At 41.1% G+C, this 18,692-nt stretch overlaps 1 protein-coding gene across 3 annotated transcripts in view; it reads left to right on the forward strand.

Moving 5' to 3' along the window:
• The window catches only part of LOC129092268 (collagen alpha-1(XIX) chain-like), a 99,670-nt gene that overhangs the window by 40,249 nt on the left and 40,729 nt on the right, over positions 1-18,692 (forward strand). For 2 of the 3 annotated variants that reach the window (XM_054600153.1, XM_054600155.1), the window contains exons 16-20: positions 12,007-12,051; positions 13,624-13,659; positions 17,245-17,286; positions 17,374-17,418; positions 18,636-18,668. In XM_054600153.1, the coding sequence (XP_054456128.1) occupies positions 12,007-12,051; positions 13,624-13,659; positions 17,245-17,286; positions 17,374-17,418; positions 18,636-18,668 (201 nt within the window). The remainder of the gene's footprint in view (positions 1-12,006; positions 12,052-13,623; positions 13,660-17,244; positions 17,287-17,373; positions 17,419-18,635; positions 18,669-18,692) is intronic. The other variant, XM_054600154.1, reaches the window with a different exon arrangement.

Consider the following 18,692-nt stretch of genomic DNA (forward strand, 5'->3'; position numbering starts at 1 on the left):
GGGCGATACTCGCTGAACAACGTCATGTTCAGCACGGTCTTTGACTTGGTCGGATCTTCATCTGTTCACGTTTTTAGGGGGATTTTTGATTGGTAACCGTTGTTGAAGGGAGGCATGGACATTGGTATTCAGTTAAATATAACCACACCACTAGATAACACTAAATCCTACACCCTGTCCTTTAAGACTAGTGGTCAAATTTGTTCTTTAACACCAAAGAACAACTATATAATATTTCAATTGTGCCATTCTCTCTACTACCAAACTGTTGGTCGATTTCTCTCAGCACAAGGCGCAAGTGTGCAGGCGCAATATCCTACTGGTATTCTCTAGATGTTTCCCATAATGCAGGTCAAAACATTAGTGTCAGATTGGATACAATAACATCCATCTACTTTAAAACGAGATCTATGTATCCTCGTTGCACAATGGCATTTGTCATTTAACCTAATTTGGTTTGAAAAAGTATGCTGTTCTCTGAAAAACTAAATATATGCTGTAACTGGAATTTGACCTCCTCTACAGGCCCCGGAAAATGTTATTTTCAGATAATTGAGCCACCACAGTAAATATAATATTCATATTATAGCTGATGGACTTGGCTGAGGTTCATTTGGATCAGTCTGTGTGTCTGCAGAGACCAAAGCGGGCAGTGACAGTGATAGGGAAGGAGATATTGCTCGGCGTGTAGGGACTGGAATACTTGGCAGCGGTCTCCTGCTCCATAGGTGGAGGCAGACATGAACAGTGATGCAACTGTAACAGACTGTTGACCTCTACCAGAGCACCTGCAGGGTGAGATTATTTAGTAACGAGTCCCTGGTGAGAATACCAGCCTCCCTGCCAGAAGTTCTCCATGGGAGGCTGCCGCTGATTCTGGTGATACAGTAAATGCATGAAATTACAGCAGCTATTTGACTGGAGCCATGCTTTCTGTTGTCCAGCTCAGTACAAAGCTGTAATGATATGGTAAATTAATTTCCCCCAAGTGCTTTTAGTCAGGTTTGATTTGATATGCCTGTTTAATATACCTTCCTATGTTAAATATATGCATTCATGTATTGTACATTGAAGATAAAGAAATTATAAATCACAGCTAAATGCAAATGTTCTGTATATATAATTGAGGATACTTTTCTTCTTGGAATAGTCACCTTGACACATTTTCCATATCTTAATTCATTTTTTCGTACATTTTAGAAAGCAATCTAAGAAAATTTTAAATACAGTTTATCCCATTTATACACGTTTACATTTATGTCAAATTAAGCGTGACTCCATTTAAAATATACATATGCACACATAGCACCCATAAAACCATATATTTAACCATTGAGACCCAGTTGTGGACCGTATGGATGGCCTGTATCTTTGATGCAGTGTTTAACTACAGTAGCATGATGTAGATATGTAGTTACAGTTTTGGCCCGACCCGTGGAAGCTCAATGGGCAGAGTAACACGGAGAGAAGAATTTACAGGTCAGCAGGGCTCACAGCTGAGAGATTTACACCCTGTGAGATTTTACAAGCGGGGGGAGGATTTGTTAACCCTTCGTTGAATGGAATAGGTTATTCTTCTCCCTCCCTGTCCAGATTCATGTTGAGGAAATCCAGAGAGCCACTCTTTTGACACCTGTATGGCACCAGGAGGTAGCACGTTCGCCCAGTGCACAAGGCAATTAATCTTGTCAATGTCAAGTGCATTGGGACAGAGGATGAAACAAAGATTTGACCTGATTGGCTATGAAAAGGTCTCACATTTGGGCCCAGTTGGGAGAGAGGAGGGTTACAGGGGGGAAGGGTTTGGCACTTGCAAGGACAGATGCACAAAGCTTTGATTTATCTGTCTGACTCTCGTCTTTCCCAGAGAGCCTCACTATGGCCCCATCCATCGGTGTCCAGAATAAACACACATTAATTGGCCAATTAATTACAGGGATGAACTCAGGGGGCAAGACTTTGAGAGGGCCACTTTGATCGCACATTGTTCATTGGCTTTTGGAGTCACCGTGTGTGTATGTTTGTGTGTGTCTGCTAATTGAGGTGTGTGTTTGTATTCGTGTAAAAAGCTGATCTTCAATAAGGGGTAATGTAGGTCACCAAATCCTCTGAGCATTAGATAGGCTTGCTATAGTTGGCCAGGCCACGGCCCTCGTTCACACCTCTACAACCTCACGACTTTCTCAGGAGTCAGAGCCGTACCACACAACGGGGGCCCTGCAAGCAATATGCACGTCCTTGCTGCTCCAGTGTCCAATTCATCAGGGCCTGGCATCGCCTTTGCCCGTGTCTAGTACCTTGCCAACATTTTCGAATGTTGTTTTAATGTCTGCCAGGTCATAGCAACACTAATGGAGTGTCAAGTGTCAGATGGGGTCAACTGAACTGAATTCACTCGACTCATTGAGGTATGTCAGCGGCAAAGAGGTGACCGCCCCCTGTGAGTGTTCTAGGTGTCATTGTTCACACCACGGCTTCCGTCATCCAAACAATGGGATTTATCTGGCTCCAAACAGTCTAGTAATATATAAAGACACTCTCCGGGCATTTTAAGAGGAGACAGCAGTTGAAAAAATTCTGTGAATGTAAATACCTTTAAAAGGGCATTTTGGATCCGGGATGATTGAAGCATGCCCCGAGTTAGCACCCTCTATGTCTGTGGTTTTCTTTGGCCAAGCGGAGGGAGGGGGCTAAGAGTGCAAGGGGGGTGGGGTGGAGGCTGGACGGGGAGGAGATGAAGCCCTGAACACTGCAGAACACGGAGGCGCGGTAGTGGGAGGCTGCATCGCTGTTACCGCCTGCCATCCATATTTTTGATTCTTCACACTCTCATCCTGCCCCGAAACCAATCTAGATACATTCATCTGTGTCCACTTTAATGGCATGCCAGGAAGCAGCGCATTTAGAGTGGCCTGATACTACACAGATGGTTGTGTGTGGGACCTTAGTGTAATCTGTTATGCGTGGTGAGTGATATGAAGCATAAGACTTGCCGAGGGCTTCAGTACCCGGAGTGAGCGCCCAGGGGATCTTTGCACAGTGTATTCTCTCTGACCTCAAATATTTGGTTTGTAAAATGAACCAGGGTTTATTCAGAGTAGATTTTCAGCCTCTCCTATTCACTTGTTGGATAATGCATTAATGAAACACTCAGTTTCTGTAAACATAGGACGGGAGCAATCTGCTCCAGATGAATAATACGGCCAAAAGTCCAGATGAGACTGTGAAATTTCTAAGAGCCAAGACTAATAACAGCATCCATTAGGAGATGAGAACATCCGAGAGGCAACGTCTGCCCTGTGAGGAGCCAATGTGACAGGCACCCAACTAGCTTTGAAACGCTGCACAGACGTTGGGCTGATAGGTGAATATAGTTGAATATAGATTTATCATCTTCACCGCATAAATATGTAAATTTGGATCGTATCATCAGCCCTCTTTCCTCTCCTTAGGAGTTGTTAAAATCAATGAGCTCTTAAAACTCAGCCGTGAAGACGTGGTAGAGACGTGGCTGTTGTAAAGAGCTGTTCTGAGGCTCCCCTGGGACTACCCTGGCTTAGTTTCCACAGATATCCTACTGTCTGCATTTCCTGTGTTTGCCTTTGACTCTAGTGTTTGCATACTGTGTGGCGCTGAGGATTTTGGTGTTTGCTGAAGTAGCTCTATAATGGTTATTTTGCCCAATGATATGCTGCGTTCTATGACAGGGTACCCTTGTAGTGCCACCTGTGTCCCCTTGTACTGTGTGGCAGTTGAAAATAATGCGGTGCGAAAATGAATGTCCCTTTCTCTCACTCTCATACAGCGTCTTGCTCACGTCTATTTCCTTCTCTTCTCATCGTTGTAAGCCCCCTACAGAAAAAATCTCCTTTACGGTGTTCATTGCCTAATTGCCAGACTGCCTAATTAATTATGTTACCCAACACACATCATACATTCATCCATTGAGGACATCTATCCTCTCTCATAGAGAGCTTTCAGCCTCCTCATTGGCTCCGTCCCCTCCCTGTGTACAACGTTTGTGATGAAGCTAGTTTGCCATCTAGTGGCCCATGCACGAATCACCATTTGGTCATGTGGGATCTACGATTGAGTCTCTGTGAGGAACGCTTTCATGGAAAGCTTTAGCCAAGAGCCTATAGGTGCAATCTTGGCCAGCTGAGCTGTGTCTTAAGTCGGCTGCAGTGTCAGCCATCTCTTTATACGTCCCTGAATATTTAGATGGCTGGAAGTTAAAGAGAGCATTGTGTGCCAGTCAGAATGGTGAAAAATGCTAAGCTGCATTTGAGCCCCTGCCAGGCAGCTGTCGGCTTTGCCGTTCTCTTCCTGCCCCAGCCGCTCCTCTTAACCCTCAGTAAACAACTGGAACAAATCCTATTTTATTGAGGCTTTTACCAAGTGCAAGGGATCTCTGCAAGCTTCAGTGCCCAGGCATTTTCTGAGCTTGTGCAGTGTCCTAAAATGGCATCCAGAGAGGGCGGTCAGAACTAGGGAATTTACACTTGTCTGTCTCTAATTGGATCCTTAATTTGAAGCAGGTGAGGCTGCGGTCTCTACAGTGTGTTTTTGTGACATTTCAAGCATGCAGTATAATCAATATTTACCTCAGAAGGGTTGATGGCTGATTTGACACAGTGAAAAGGGCTTTGGTGAGAATTTTGTCAACTGTATCAGATCGAGCTCCATAGTTGGTGTGAATACACTGATTATTTATCCCCTTCTCCAACTGATACTCAGTGGTAATTCTGAAGCTAACGCCAAGAAGCAGCAGGGCTGATGTAGTATACGTGTGAGGAAATATTTTTAATGTCGGGGAAACTGAAAATGAATATTAGAGAGCTCTTTTGAAACAAAAAAATCACAATAAACAAGTAGACTGTAGATTATTTTATGGCATTTTTTTGCAGAATTTTCCTTTTAAAAAACTGTGACACTTGAATGTATGTAATGTTTATATTAATTCCCAACATATTAAATGATAATTATACACATACAGTACTTTCGGTTGAGTTAAACCTGGTGAAAGCTTCAAAAGCTAAAAGGTTGCTACAGAAATCGTTATTTTAGAGATCCTTTGTGCATACTTGATGCTGTTTTTCCCTGGTCTTGCTGAGTCTTATGGTTCATGGTGCAATTTTTTTTAAATAAGAAATCAGAAAATATATTTACAAGGGGAAGGGATGACATTTCAGAATTAATTACAGTATAAATTAGCTTTTGCTGGCAGTGTGAGTAATTGTATGTATCTGAATACAATGAATGCTCCTGAGGGGCTCGAGGTTTGACCGTAGAAATGAGGGGATAAAGTGCATCTAGTGTAATGTTTCTGTTCCATTTTTTACGGGCCGGGAGCAGACAAGCACTTTCACTTGGGAATAAATATTGTGACAGGCTGTGTTGTGGCAAACTTTCTCTGTGTATGTGTGTGCACGCGGCATGTGCACATTTGTCTGTCTGTGTTTGTGTCTTTTTTGGGTGTGAATACACAAGTTCACACTTCTGGATGTCCATGTGTGTTTTTGGACTGTCTAAATCATCCTTTGAACATCTGTTTAGAAGGGTTATTTTTCTGTCTCTGGCCCCTCGCCGCCAGTACAGCTTGTGCACAGACAACAATAACAGAAATCTCCACACCATCTACTCTTTGTTTGTTAAACTGGCATTAGGATATTAGGAGGAGCGTGTTTCATCTTCACTGTTTTGTACACATTTGTTTACCAAGCAAATACAGCTGCTGCTCATAGGCTACATAGTCAGTTCCAGTTAAACACAGTACATCAGTTAGACAAAAGGCTCAGGTGGCCTGAGTACATGTCCCTGGAGGGATACAGGACTCAGCTCAGGCAGAAAGAGTGGGAGTGGCATGTGAGTTCTTTCAGTCAAGAAAAGGTCATCTCTCTCATGAGCCACATAACATTGCAGACCAACATGGCTTTGGTAATGTCAGATAGTTTCCCCTTCAGGACATTAAACTTCTTTGTCACACGTAAGACAGGAGGATAAAGAAAAGGAGTATACCAAAGACTTCTGACGATAAGTCGGTCAAGGTGTTTGTGGTGTAACCAGGCTATATTTAGTCAAAAGAGTAAAAAGGTTTGGTGGTAGATGAACAAGTGGTTATGTACAATGTGAGAGTTAAAGGAGAAAGCAGTTCTCCTAAACTTCCAGGCCTTTTTAAAATGCTCGTATTGTGGCACCTACCAATACAAACGGTTCAAATTGGGATGTCAAAATATTAATAGATTTCTAATTCAGTAAATAAGAAAAAGGGATTGTCACTTTTGGGGAAAATTGGCCTTTTATCTTTACACACAGAGGCAAATTAGCAAAAATCAAAGATGAGATATTGTGTTTGAAATAAGATAAGACCGGAAACGTTGAAATGAGTTCAAATTGATTTAAGCTTTCCCTGCATATGAAAGGATAAACATCATAATCCATCTATGCTGTGTGTCAGGTTTGAGTTGGTTGCTGTGGTGTTCATCTCAGTAAGGCTCCTCCAGCTTATCTACTGACCCCTCTTGACAGGGGCATTTGTCAGGTGGATTATGTGGCTTTTTGATGGTATATCTGCTTTATTGCTAAAAATGCAACACCTTCTGGCCTCTCCATTTTATTCCACTGTGTTATCCCAGTGTGGCTAGTCAGACAGGGAATGTCTCAGAGAACATGTTGACATTTGGGATAAGGATTATGGAGTTATCATAAACGAGTGCCTCTGCTGTGTGTCACTGTCGCTGTTGACTTTGCTCTCCGATTGGGGCTTGTGTTGCAGCACTGAGCCAGGGCCAAATGTCTGTGCTTTCATTTTACTCTTTACAACTCATAGCAGAGTAGAAGCCAGTCGAGGCTGGGATCCATGTGGATTAAGTCGGAATTTGAAAATACGCTGTCAATCTACTGAGGCCTCCTTCTTACCACTGCTCAAACGTACACTCCCTCTAGCTTTACTGGCACCATTATTGAATTAGTAGTTAATGTGAAGTGCTTTTCACACTTCTCTTATGTGGTTTGCAGGTTTTTAGAGTGGGACAGATAAATAGTGCTTGCAAATATGTATTAGGTCTTGCCAGCCCATCTTTCGTTTATTCAAGAAGCCAGTTCATATTTCACTCCGAGTCTCTCTCTCCTTTCCTCTCCCCCACAATCCCTTCATCTTTCCCCATCTCCGTCCCTCCCTCTCATCCCTCATTTCCTTCCTTGCCTTCCTCTATCTCTCCCTCCCTCTAATCTACTGCAATGACCTGAAGGAGGGCTTCACACTGCAGCGCTCAAATAATAATCAAGCACTAGGATGTTGTCAAATTTATAGGACACTGAGCGTTGCATAGCAACAGAGATTGCCGGGGTGATCCAACATGAGCTGGAAGTTGGGTGAGGGAGGAACAGCGAGTGACAGGAGACAGGGGAAGGAAGGAGAGATTACAAGAAAAACAGGAAAGGGGGATGAGATGAGAGTTATAGAGTTATGACCATATAAACAAAGGGAGACGTACATCAGAGATGAAGAAACAGAAAAGGAATTGCAACCATTAAGGTTTGGCTCAGCTGACACTGCTGGCTGGTCTTGTTATAATTTAACTTATATCCTAGTTATCAACATGTTGACATATACTGCCTTGGCATACAAAGGTTGTGTAAAGTTTTAAAGTAACTTAAATTTAGCAGAGCAAAATGAATGATCCAAGCCCAACTGTAAACTGCTCTTTTGCTCTCGCTAAACTCTGCGTGCACCAAGGGAAGCAACCTTTTGTTTTGTTTACACACATGTCTCATGTTTTTCACTTTGTCTTACATTTCTTTCTTTCTTTTTTGAAGTCAAAATCCTCAGTTTCAGTTTGCTGTTCATCCTTGTTGCCTGGAGACTGCTTTGGACTGCAGTTTACCTCTGGAATTTATCTTCTGGTGTTGTGTCTATACCTTCTTCACCACAACAATTCTAAAAAAGAAAAGGGAAAAGAACAAAAACAAGAAGACAAAACTACAATAAAGATTTGTATACAGGTGCAGAATTCATGAATTGTTTCGACCTTTAGGAACCGAGCGGTTTTGATAAACATACATACTCTAAAACTAGAAAACAACCATAAACATAATTTGAAAGCTTGTAATTTTGATAACAATATGCCAAAAATTTTTAGCACGCAGTGTTTAAACAGTGAATGCAAATGTGTCACTTTAACTTTGTGTTTCATGAAGGCATGATTAACTGCTGTAAAATCTGAAAATATTATTAGATATTTTTTTCACTTTTCAACAATGAAGGCAATTGATGTCGACACTGTTAACACTAAACAGTTATACAAATGAAAATACAACTACCTGGTATCAAAGATATTTTTATGCTTCCATGCCAGCGACAACCGTGGCCGCAGGCATTATGTTACGGGTTCTCTGTCCGTACTTCTCTCCGTCCAGTCCAATCTTGTAAACATAAGTAATATCCCAGGAATGCCTGGAGAGAATTTCTAATGTAGCACAAACATCCACTTCGACTCAAGGATGAACTGATTAGATTTTGGTGGTCAAAGGTCACTGTGGCCTCACAAAACATGTTTTGGTCTTAACTCATCAGTGTATGAAAGTGTGAATGACATGGAGTGTAAAAGCACTTGGAGTGGTCAAAGGACTAGAAAGGGGCATTCCAAGAACAAGACGATTTACTGTTTACCATTTACATTTTGGACATACTGGAAACACGACTGGTTGAAAAAGAAGAAATACAACCCTAAGACCGTAATTATAGGTTTATCTTGTGCCAATAAGCATGTTTTGTTCTCTGCAATGACAACCTACCTACAAACAGTTTACAGTAACTGAAGAAAAAAATCTCTTACATGGCTGAACATGATTATAAAATGACCTCAATTCCAAATGTCAGAGTATCCCTTCAAATTCACTTTTACAAAAGTCTATGAGGTCCAAACATGACATTTAGACTTGATCAAATTATTGAAATGGCGTTAACACAGAAGTACAATTAAAAACCTAAGTTAATACTCTGAAACACCTCACACACTTGTGCTAAAGGCTAGACTCTTTAATCTGTTGCTGTAGTATTTGGGTGCTCATGGGCACTACCGCGGTTGCTGGCATCTTGATTATCTACGTATTGCAGAGCCAGTGTGTCCCTTCAGAGGCAGTTATCTCACTGTGTCACTGGCAGGTGTTTTAGTTTGAAGAGTCAACTGAGTGCAAACGGTGATGACAGCTGTGCTCCGGACTAATTATTTCTTGTCACTGTGCACAGATTTGCTGGGGCCGGCGTGCTAACCAGAGGTCATCTGTACACAGAAGTGTCTGTCTTACCACAACGTCACCTGGTGTAGTCTTTTTAATGGATTGCTTTATAGTGAAAACAAGGGTCTGAGCTGTTGGTGTTTATGAATATAATATGAATATATTTTCAAAGACGGAAAAACCCAACATAGACAAAGGACCCCTTCCATTTGACAGTTTGGTAGCAAATGTGCAAATTGGCCACTAGTTCACCAGTCACCACAAAAGGAATCATTTTTTAACCGGTGAAATGACAAATAAAATGGTACAATTCCTGTGATTGTTTCAAATGGTGTTCACCCTTTATATTACTTGACAGCGGTCCGAAACAAACACTTTGAGGCTGACCAGAAAGCCAAAACAAATTGCACAAAGAGGGTAAACCCTCCAGAGTTTGGTTCAACCGGACTAAATAAGGCTGGTGTGAACGCCCTGTTAATATTAGGAACACCTCTCAGTACAATGATGTACAATTCAGCAGTACCACAAAAAACTGCCTCTAAATGGTCATAAAGTGGAATCAGCAGCTCTCCATGTCAGTTTCAACAAAAACTGAACATTATGATCATCATAAAGGTTGAATTTATTGCAGGGCCGTTGTATTACAATGCATTAGTTCTAGGTAGGTGTACCTAGTAAACTGGCAAGTGAATATAAATCCAATGTGACTATTATGTCATAAAGGCAGTAATTCAAGATTGAAGTAAAATGTAAGTGTGTCTTTCTGTGAGCTGAATGTCTGAAAGAAAAGAGAAAGAAAGAAGGGAAATCTTAAGTAAATGGGGTTTAAAATGTATAAATAAAGTAATAAACAAAATAAATTTGTTGAGAACTGAGATCTAGCGTAACGCTGTTTGTTTTGAAATGCAAATTCGTGGACACAAAATTAATTTGGTGTTAAAAGAGGTTTAAGGGTAAATGTGGAGAAATAATTTTGAAAACTGCATAATTCATGACCTGCTTGGAATAATAGCACATGAAATATTCATTATCTTAATAACTTATCTTTGTAATCTGCTTTTGTTGTTGAGTTCAGGGCATAAACAGCAGCAGAGGCCGATAAGGCTGGAACAAAAGTTCTGAACCTTATGCAAAGGTAGCAATGATTCAATGTCAGCCTGTTCATTCACAGTGAAAGAGAACCAAATAACATTGTCCACTCCTTTACAAAAACAGCATCTATGTGCAAAAAAGACCTTCTACACGAAAGTGATGTCATTGTAATTTGCACAAGCACTCATTGAACACTTTGGCTGCCATTCTGACTTTCCCTGTCATAAAGCTAACCCACCCCAATTACATTTACGGCCATATAATGTCATTCATTTGAAGCAAAGGATTTTAAAGGTTTGAAGGTGCTGTTCCTGCACGTCAACGTAGTTCCAGCTCTTCTCGAGTTGCCACTCATTCATGTTCAGATTAAAGCTCATGTTGCCTCAAAGCCACATTAACACAGATGATCAAAAGGAGCTGGCCGAGCTTTGTTGGCACATCAAACAGCATGAACAGAGAAAAAGCGTTTCCCAAAAGGAGGCACACACTGGCTCCACTGTGTCATTATTAAGGTTAATATTTACTGCACTACACCTTGGCTTCTCCTGTTTTTCATTATTCCTGTAATCTGTGGACTACAAACAGAGAAACACAAACAGCATGTTAGATTGAGCGCACATACAAACGGATGATTAAAAGCAATCGCTCTCAGTGAACTTCCTTCCTTTGTTTTGTTTTTTGCAGGCAAACGTACATGTCAAATTCGACCCAGTTAATCAAAGTCTAGCATACATGAAGTTTCAAAAGGAAAGATTCGGGGGCGTTGCTTTGTGATTCTCTTCTTTTTTTCCCAGCTGCCAGTGATCCGTCCTTCTCCACAGAACTAACTAACTCGGTGGAGGAGAGAAGTGTTTTTGTGCCAACCACACTGACATACAGTAGGAGTGGGATACAATGTTTCAATATAGCAATTTGTCAGATGATGAAACTCTTATTAGAAGAAGGCAATCATGTGTAGCCATGATACAGATATCTGCATTGTCTCATGCTTCTGCTGTTGATTACACTGTTGTACGGTGAATTGATACTGGCCAGAGTATTACCATCTCCTAATTGAGTTGATTTAACATCCGTCTTGTATGTGTGAAAGCCGACTAATTCCGGGGATTCCTTATAATACAGGGCCAGTGATGCGCTGCCAGTTTATAGGATAGCTGTAAGGATACCCACAGAGCTTTATCCTCTCTTCTCACAAGGACATAAACCCTCTTAATGTACATTATACCAACTTCGGTTTGGTTTCGGATCACATTACATCTCATTACGATGTCAGCTTTTCAAGCCTCGCAGACTTTCAAGCACAAAGGCCATTTGCAATTCACAAAATGTCCAAAAGGATGGTTAGAAATGGTTGCTTCCATCTGACCTCGTTTTGCATTGCTGGACAGCACTGGCTGGCTTGGCCTGTTTGGGGCTGTATCTGCTCCTTGGGTTGATTGATGCACAGAGGGACACACACAGCTGGAAAAGAGGCAGTAAACCAGAGGAGGGAACAAAGACTAGTGGGCCGCACGGGGTGCAGCAATTAAGCTGTTTTCTTGTTGTTAATTAAAAGCAAATTAGAGACTGTGAGTTGCTGTCTAGCCTTAATTGCTGGCAGCATGTATGCCCAACCACACCTGTTGTTTTATCTCTACTCAGTCATCTTAATCTTTCTTTTTTCTTGTTCCTTAGGGACGGAGAGGAAAGACTGGGGAGCCTGGACTCAGAGGCCTGCCTGTAAGTGATATACAGTAACACAGACAACACAGCATTTTCTTTTGCTTCTCTATTAAACCAACTAGAACTACAATGTATTTTAGTTTTATGCATCCATCTCACTATAAGGAATAATTTACTTCAGAATTACGAAAGATTAACTCAGACATTATAATACAGCAGCACTTTGAATAGCATATTATTTTTTCTGGCTAGTCTAGCATCAAAATCAATTCCAGGAATTCCCCCTGAGATTACTAGTGTCTATTTCAGTTGAGAAATATGGCTAAAAGTGGTAACACAACAAAAGTTGCAAAGTAATCATATTTATAAAGGCATATTAAAGCAAACAGTCAATCAGCACAACAGACATGCAATACAAAATCCAGCTTTAAAAGGAGGAATTACACTCTTATCAGTGAAACATCTCTGTAAACTTTGTGCATTAATTCCATGCTTAGGCTGTATTGATCTGTTCAAAGCCCTTTTCCATACTGCTGCTAGCAGGCTGTATTAATAGCACAAAACCACAAGGGTTATATTAAGGTTGCTCTTGAGAATGCTTGTATTGATGAGCAAGACAAGTCCACCTATAAGGCCCGTTGACTCTTTGAATTATGTTGTTTTCCTCAGGCATCCAAACCCATCCCAGACACTGTTTGTGTGTTTGTGTAGTGACCCACGCAGCAAAGGGCACAAACACCACGATGTGTTAAAGGAGACAGACTGTTGTACTCTTAACTGCTCTGATGTCAGGACCAAAAAGAGCATTTAGCAGTCATGTAGCTCCGAAGCTTTGCATGTCCAATTATTTGCATGCGCTATCGCCCTAATTACTCTCTGGATCAGGACATCAGGGTTTGTCGTACTTTATATCATCCAGAAATCCAGAAAGATTCTGTTCTGCTTCTATCACCGTTATGCTCAATCAATTCAATTATCTTTTGTAAAATTTGAGCTACTCACTGTTAAACCACTTCTGCATGACTGAATGTATCCCCTGCCTCCTTAATAACTCATAAAGTTGTAGGACACAAAGTCGTAGGACAAAAGAAAGACACGATGGTGAAGGTGTGACATTTCTAAATGGCAGTGTCCTGATGATACCCTTAGCATGTGCCAGCTCTGCCTCCATCCCCTGGTATTGGCATTTATGAGTCACCTGTTTTGCTGAGGTAGAGCTCAGGGGCAAAATCATCTATTCAAAACACACACAAGGGCATCACTCTCTCTTGTCCAGAGCAGGAGGACAGTGCTTGCAGTTGAGCAAGTCAAAGTCAAATTTGCATTGTGTGACAAAAGGAGAGTTTTAAAAAGCAACAGACACGCTCAAAGATAATCTATAAATTGCTTGTTGCAAGCCATGTCTTTATGAGAGCTAACAATAGTGTAAAGGTTAGACACTTTAATACAACAGGCCTTTGCTGTAAATCAGACTCTTTTATCAAAGTAAACATGCCTGTTTAAATATAGGTCAGGAAAGGCTTAGGGTGGTTAAAGAGCAATGATTCAAAGTTAATCATATTTTTGTGGCATGAAATCATTCAATCCTTTCTCTGTGTGAAACGACTGTTTCGCTACTTGTAATTGCAGGGTCCCCCAGGAACCCTGGAAGGGGCAAGTGTCAAGGTATCACTCAAAACATTGTTCATCACAAAACAGAGTACTGACATGTAGCATTTAAAGTAGATTTGAGCTGTCTCCCCATTTGATAAACTGGCCCTTACCTGCACTTCCAGCCAGGGTGAATTGTCAAGATGACTGAGCAGTGTTCATTGTAGCAGTCCTCCAAAAAGGCGAGGGCTTTAATCATCTACACTGTGTTGTCTGTATAAAGACATACAGTGTGTTTGTAATTGTGCCAAGTAGTCCGCCTAGACCAGTCAGACGTATGTGTGACCAGATGTCTGTCCTTGACTGACATTTTTTGTGTTAGCAGTCAGGAAACAGATCTCCCTTGTCGGAAATGGCTCCTTTCAGTCAATTGTAGCCTATCTACTGTGCAAGTTAAATAGCTGTTCCCACCTTAAAGCTCCTGCAGCGCAGCACAGCGTGACTCAGTGCTCACACTCCAAACAGACAGATGGCCATTACATACAGTGCTTTTGCAAAAAGGGTCTGTAATCATTTTCATGAAGCCCAGGGGTGCTGTAGCTCACCGGAGGCACATGAGATATGCGGTGTAAAAGACTCCAAGACATGGACCTCAACCAGGCCTCCTACTGTCTTTGTTTCTACCCGCTTCCTTCACAAACTCAACCTTACCCCCCCTCAGCCCCCACCACCAACCCACCGGGCCTCCAGTGGCCCACTTGTGATCATGCTGAGAGTGAAAGCTATTGTGTAGTGGACAACCTCCTGACCGCAGCTGTTCATTTGATGTATAGGTGCGTCGTTTTGCTGGGGTGTCAGCTCAGGCCGCAGAGTTCCTCCTGCTCCCTTTGCCCAGAGGAAGGAGAAGTGTCAGCTGGCCAACCTTGAAAAATAAAGTTGCCTAGATGAGGACAAATGTATTATACCTTTAAAAACAAATGGAACAGCATTATATATAACATAGGGGAAGGCACAATGGATAGTGGTTTCATTTGGATGAGAAATGACACGATATTACCATGCCCTAGTAAGTCATGCTGAAGAATAAAATGGCAAACAGAGATTACCTTGATTAACTTTTCATGAGGTTTCTGTAATTGGCTGCTGAGTCACAGTTTTATTATATCACTTGAATCACTCTCATATCATAAAATGAAGCTGTAAAATGCAAACCTTCAGTTGGCAGAGTGGAAAAACAGCTCTGAGATTGTGGCTTCAGCATATGTTTTGCAATTGCTACTTCACTTTCATAGGTCTTTTGACTTTCATCACCAGTAACAGTAACAAATAATTATTGTTTAACATTGTGGGATAAACTTTAATGTTTTAAAGGAAGACCTATCGGCTTTCTGTAACATCAAACTGATTTCAGAATGATGTAAGGTAGGGTAACACCTGCAGGTGACAAAGCCTGCAGGAGACCAAAGCTACAGTTTGAGATTAGATTAAAGGTTGCATTATGATTCAATTATATGATTAAAGCGTTCGTTAGACCCCTGCTGATGTTATGTAGAAACACACCACAAAAAAATGCTTACGTTTAATGTGCATGCCAGCCGTGCCCTTGCCACGAATCAGCCGTGCCCTTACATTACAGATACATCTTCCGTTTGTCATAAAAAATTCATGCTTACTGTGGATGACAAGAAAACTCTCTTGTCCCAGAGAATCGCTTCACATTTGAATCTGTTGAAACGAAAGCATAGCCCCGCATTTAAAAGAATTTACACAATCCAGCATAATAAGGAAGCGAAGCTAAATGGAATGGAAAGTAACAGTTTCCAGGAGCAGTAATAATTGAGCAGCATCAGAGATTCTCTCTGTCTCTCAGTGGCCATCCTTGTGCATTTTTTAGCTTAGACAAAACAGACGCAAGTTAGACTAAACTGCAGCTGATGTAACATCTGTGTGAGCCCGGCCCCCTCTCACTAACTCAGCAGAGTGTGAATGTTTTAAAGTGAAAAACAAAAAGTCTGTGCCGGGAAGGCGGTGTTCTCATGAATCACATCTCCATAACGGTATCTCCCACTGACAGTCTCAAACGGGCTCTGACAGAACACTGCAGATCTTGATGGAGAGACGGAGAGGGATGCAGATGCGCTAAATTACAGTTAGGTGACTTGAGGTTCCACAAAATGGACGTATAACTCACAGACTTCCACAGATGTTGGCTGTCTTGGGCTTTCTCATTGTGTAAATAAAAGTGATAATCTAGATCAATACTGGCCGTGCTGCAGTTGATCTCATTATAAAGGTTTATTAACTTGTTACATACCCCTAAGCCAATAAACTGACTTTGAATGATCTTCCATGGAGATCCTAAATTGATAACAGCAGACATATTTTGCCACAAATCTCTGTGATATTGAAAACATTTTCTGTGTAAAGCAGAAAATGTGTTTTACAGTTACTGTAAGACAGATACTGTACTGTATTGTGATGATTGTTAAGATAAAGGGCCTCTGACTGATAGCAGGCCAACAATGATGTAGTTGATAAGATTATGGTGGTAAAATCACCAGTTCCCATTTGGTTGATAAAGCTGAGCAGAATTCAATTAGTACTCAAAGTCAATTTTGCCACTAGTCCGTCTTCCCCGCCTAAAATATTAATAGGACAATCCATCTGTTCACACATCGCAGCAGTGTACTGACTTAATAACAGCTCCTAATTTGGACGTGGAAACAGTGACTATAACTCATTAAATGAACGGTATCACAGCGGCTGCCGTTAGCGGGTGGAAGGCATGGGGGAGGGGCTGAGACTGAAAGGCAGATATTGTTTTGTTGGAGTCAAGGCGCCGCTAAGGAGTGTGCAAATATGCTGCAACCTTTCTCAGATGTCTCTCCATCTTCTCAGATTGCTAAACAGATGCTCCATAATGTTGTAATATCTGGAGCGTTCCCTACAAATCTGTACACTTCATACAAAACAACTATAATCTTTAATGAACAAGCTTTATTTTTTTCTTTATTTTGAAAAGAACAAAATTATCACAACAAGTGACCTTTATTGAGTTTGTCCGGGGATGTGAAACAAAGCATTGCTGCTTCTCCAAATGCATTTGGTAAATTATTTGCCACACGTCTGCGATGTAACTAAAATGATTGCAGGTAATAACAAGGTGCGGAAAAATGCATAAGTATGATTCTGCTGAGGCTTTAAGAATGTGACAATGTTCTATCACAAATCTTTTTAATTACTTATTCGCTGTGTGTCTTGACCAAGATTTCTGTTTACTTAAGAGGACTCTCCACGTAACTGACAGGAAGAAATCCTATTAAAAATACTCTAAGGACAGCAGTCATAAAGTGCCATCTATTGGCGGACAGGGGAATGATTTTAACAGTGAAATGTGCTGCAGTGCAACAGGGGCTTGAGTTCATCATTATCATGCTAGACTTTCAACACCATAGCATCACAAAGCCCCATAGTGTTCCCTTTTTTCCTACCAGGATTACAAGAGGTTTAATTCTGACATGACACAACACTGTGTATGTTTTTTCTGATTAGTCATGCATAACGTCTGCCCTTGCCTAAATTTCACTCTCTGAGCTTTCTGTCTTTTGGCCCTGCCTTTGCTGTCAGTCACTGTCAGTGATCTACTCTGTTCATGTACAGGTGGAGGGGGGTGAGTCTGCAGTCCCGTTGGGAAAAGGAGAGGTAAGAGACTCCGTAGGTATTTTCCAGGCAGTGACATTTTCAATGCCGTTATGTTACAGAGTCATTAACTCAGGCCTCCTTCCACAGGGTCAGCAAGGTGCTGAAGAGGCCGACAGGATGAAAGGACAAAAAGTAAGTCACATTAATGTCAAGTGTCATACATGTTGATTCCCTCAGTTTGTGCTCCTTTGGGACTCACCCCTTGTGTTTTGGGGAGAAAAAGAAGATCAGAGGATCACAAAAGGCATTAGAATTTGTCACCATGGATATATGTACCAAATGCCTTTATAATCCATCCAATAGTTGTTGAGATATTCTACTTAAGCCCAAAATTTAGAGCTCATGGTAGTGCTAGAAGAGAATGTAAGGGAATCACCAAAGTCAGTAGGATGTATCCTCTGGTAACCATGCATCTGTACAAAATCACAGGAATCCATCAAACTGTTATGTTTTATCTTCCGGACACAAATAATTTATCGAGTGACTTTGTCACATTCCCCTATCATGGCTAAAATCCTGTACCTGACCAAACCTAACCTTTACGATGGAATGGTAGCCGAAAATGTTTAAATTAATAATATGCGAATAAAGCGTGGTAAATTGCATATGAGCTGTGCAACTTGTTTAATCAAACCCTTACATTCTTATGTTCCCAGGAATGAGGTATATACTGTATGCTCCAAACCACATGGGGATTTTAAACTTCTAAACCTTTTCTGTTCTTAAAATTGCACATTAAGATGATTGTGTAGGCTTGGTACAGTACAGCATGTATTCATTGAGGGCTTTTCAGTTGGTTATGGTACTGTAAATACGCAGCTGTTGTGCTTTGTTCTTTTTTTGTTAAAAGCACACCAGTTATAGCTTGTAAATTATGAATGGAAGAGTAGAGGCTCCCAAATGTAATGCATCACAATTAAGAACTGTCTATGGTTCCCTGGAGCACCCAATACGGCCATTAAAAAAGGCTATTCTAAGTGTCTGTATATATATGTATACACACACACAAACATACACACACAAACATTGCTCTACATGATACACATGAAATGCACACCATGGAAGTATGCTTTTCTTTTTTTCTTTCCAATCATCTCATAGCTCTTCTCACATCACTGGAGCAGGCCAGTATTTTCTCTGAAGTTTGGTCATGTTATTGCCCCTTTTCTTGTTGCTCCAAAACCTATTGATGTAGCTGTTTGAGGTCATCCGTGGCAACTTGCTTCCAGAAGTAGTTTCTCAAGAGCGATTTTTTTTCTACTGTACCTGTTTTTGTTGCTGTCTCTCTCTCTCTGTCTTTCATTCTTTTACATGTAGTGATTTGTTTTATGTTTTTGTTTTATTTTCAGGGTGATGTTGGTCCTCCTGGTCCTCCTGGTCCTGTAAGTACAATATAGTTGAGAAAA

Source organism: Anoplopoma fimbria, chromosome 6, assembly GCF_027596085.1.
Source record: "Anoplopoma fimbria isolate UVic2021 breed Golden Eagle Sablefish chromosome 6, Afim_UVic_2022, whole genome shotgun sequence".
NCBI classification, from domain to species: domain Eukaryota; kingdom Metazoa; phylum Chordata; class Actinopteri; order Perciformes; family Anoplopomatidae; genus Anoplopoma; species Anoplopoma fimbria.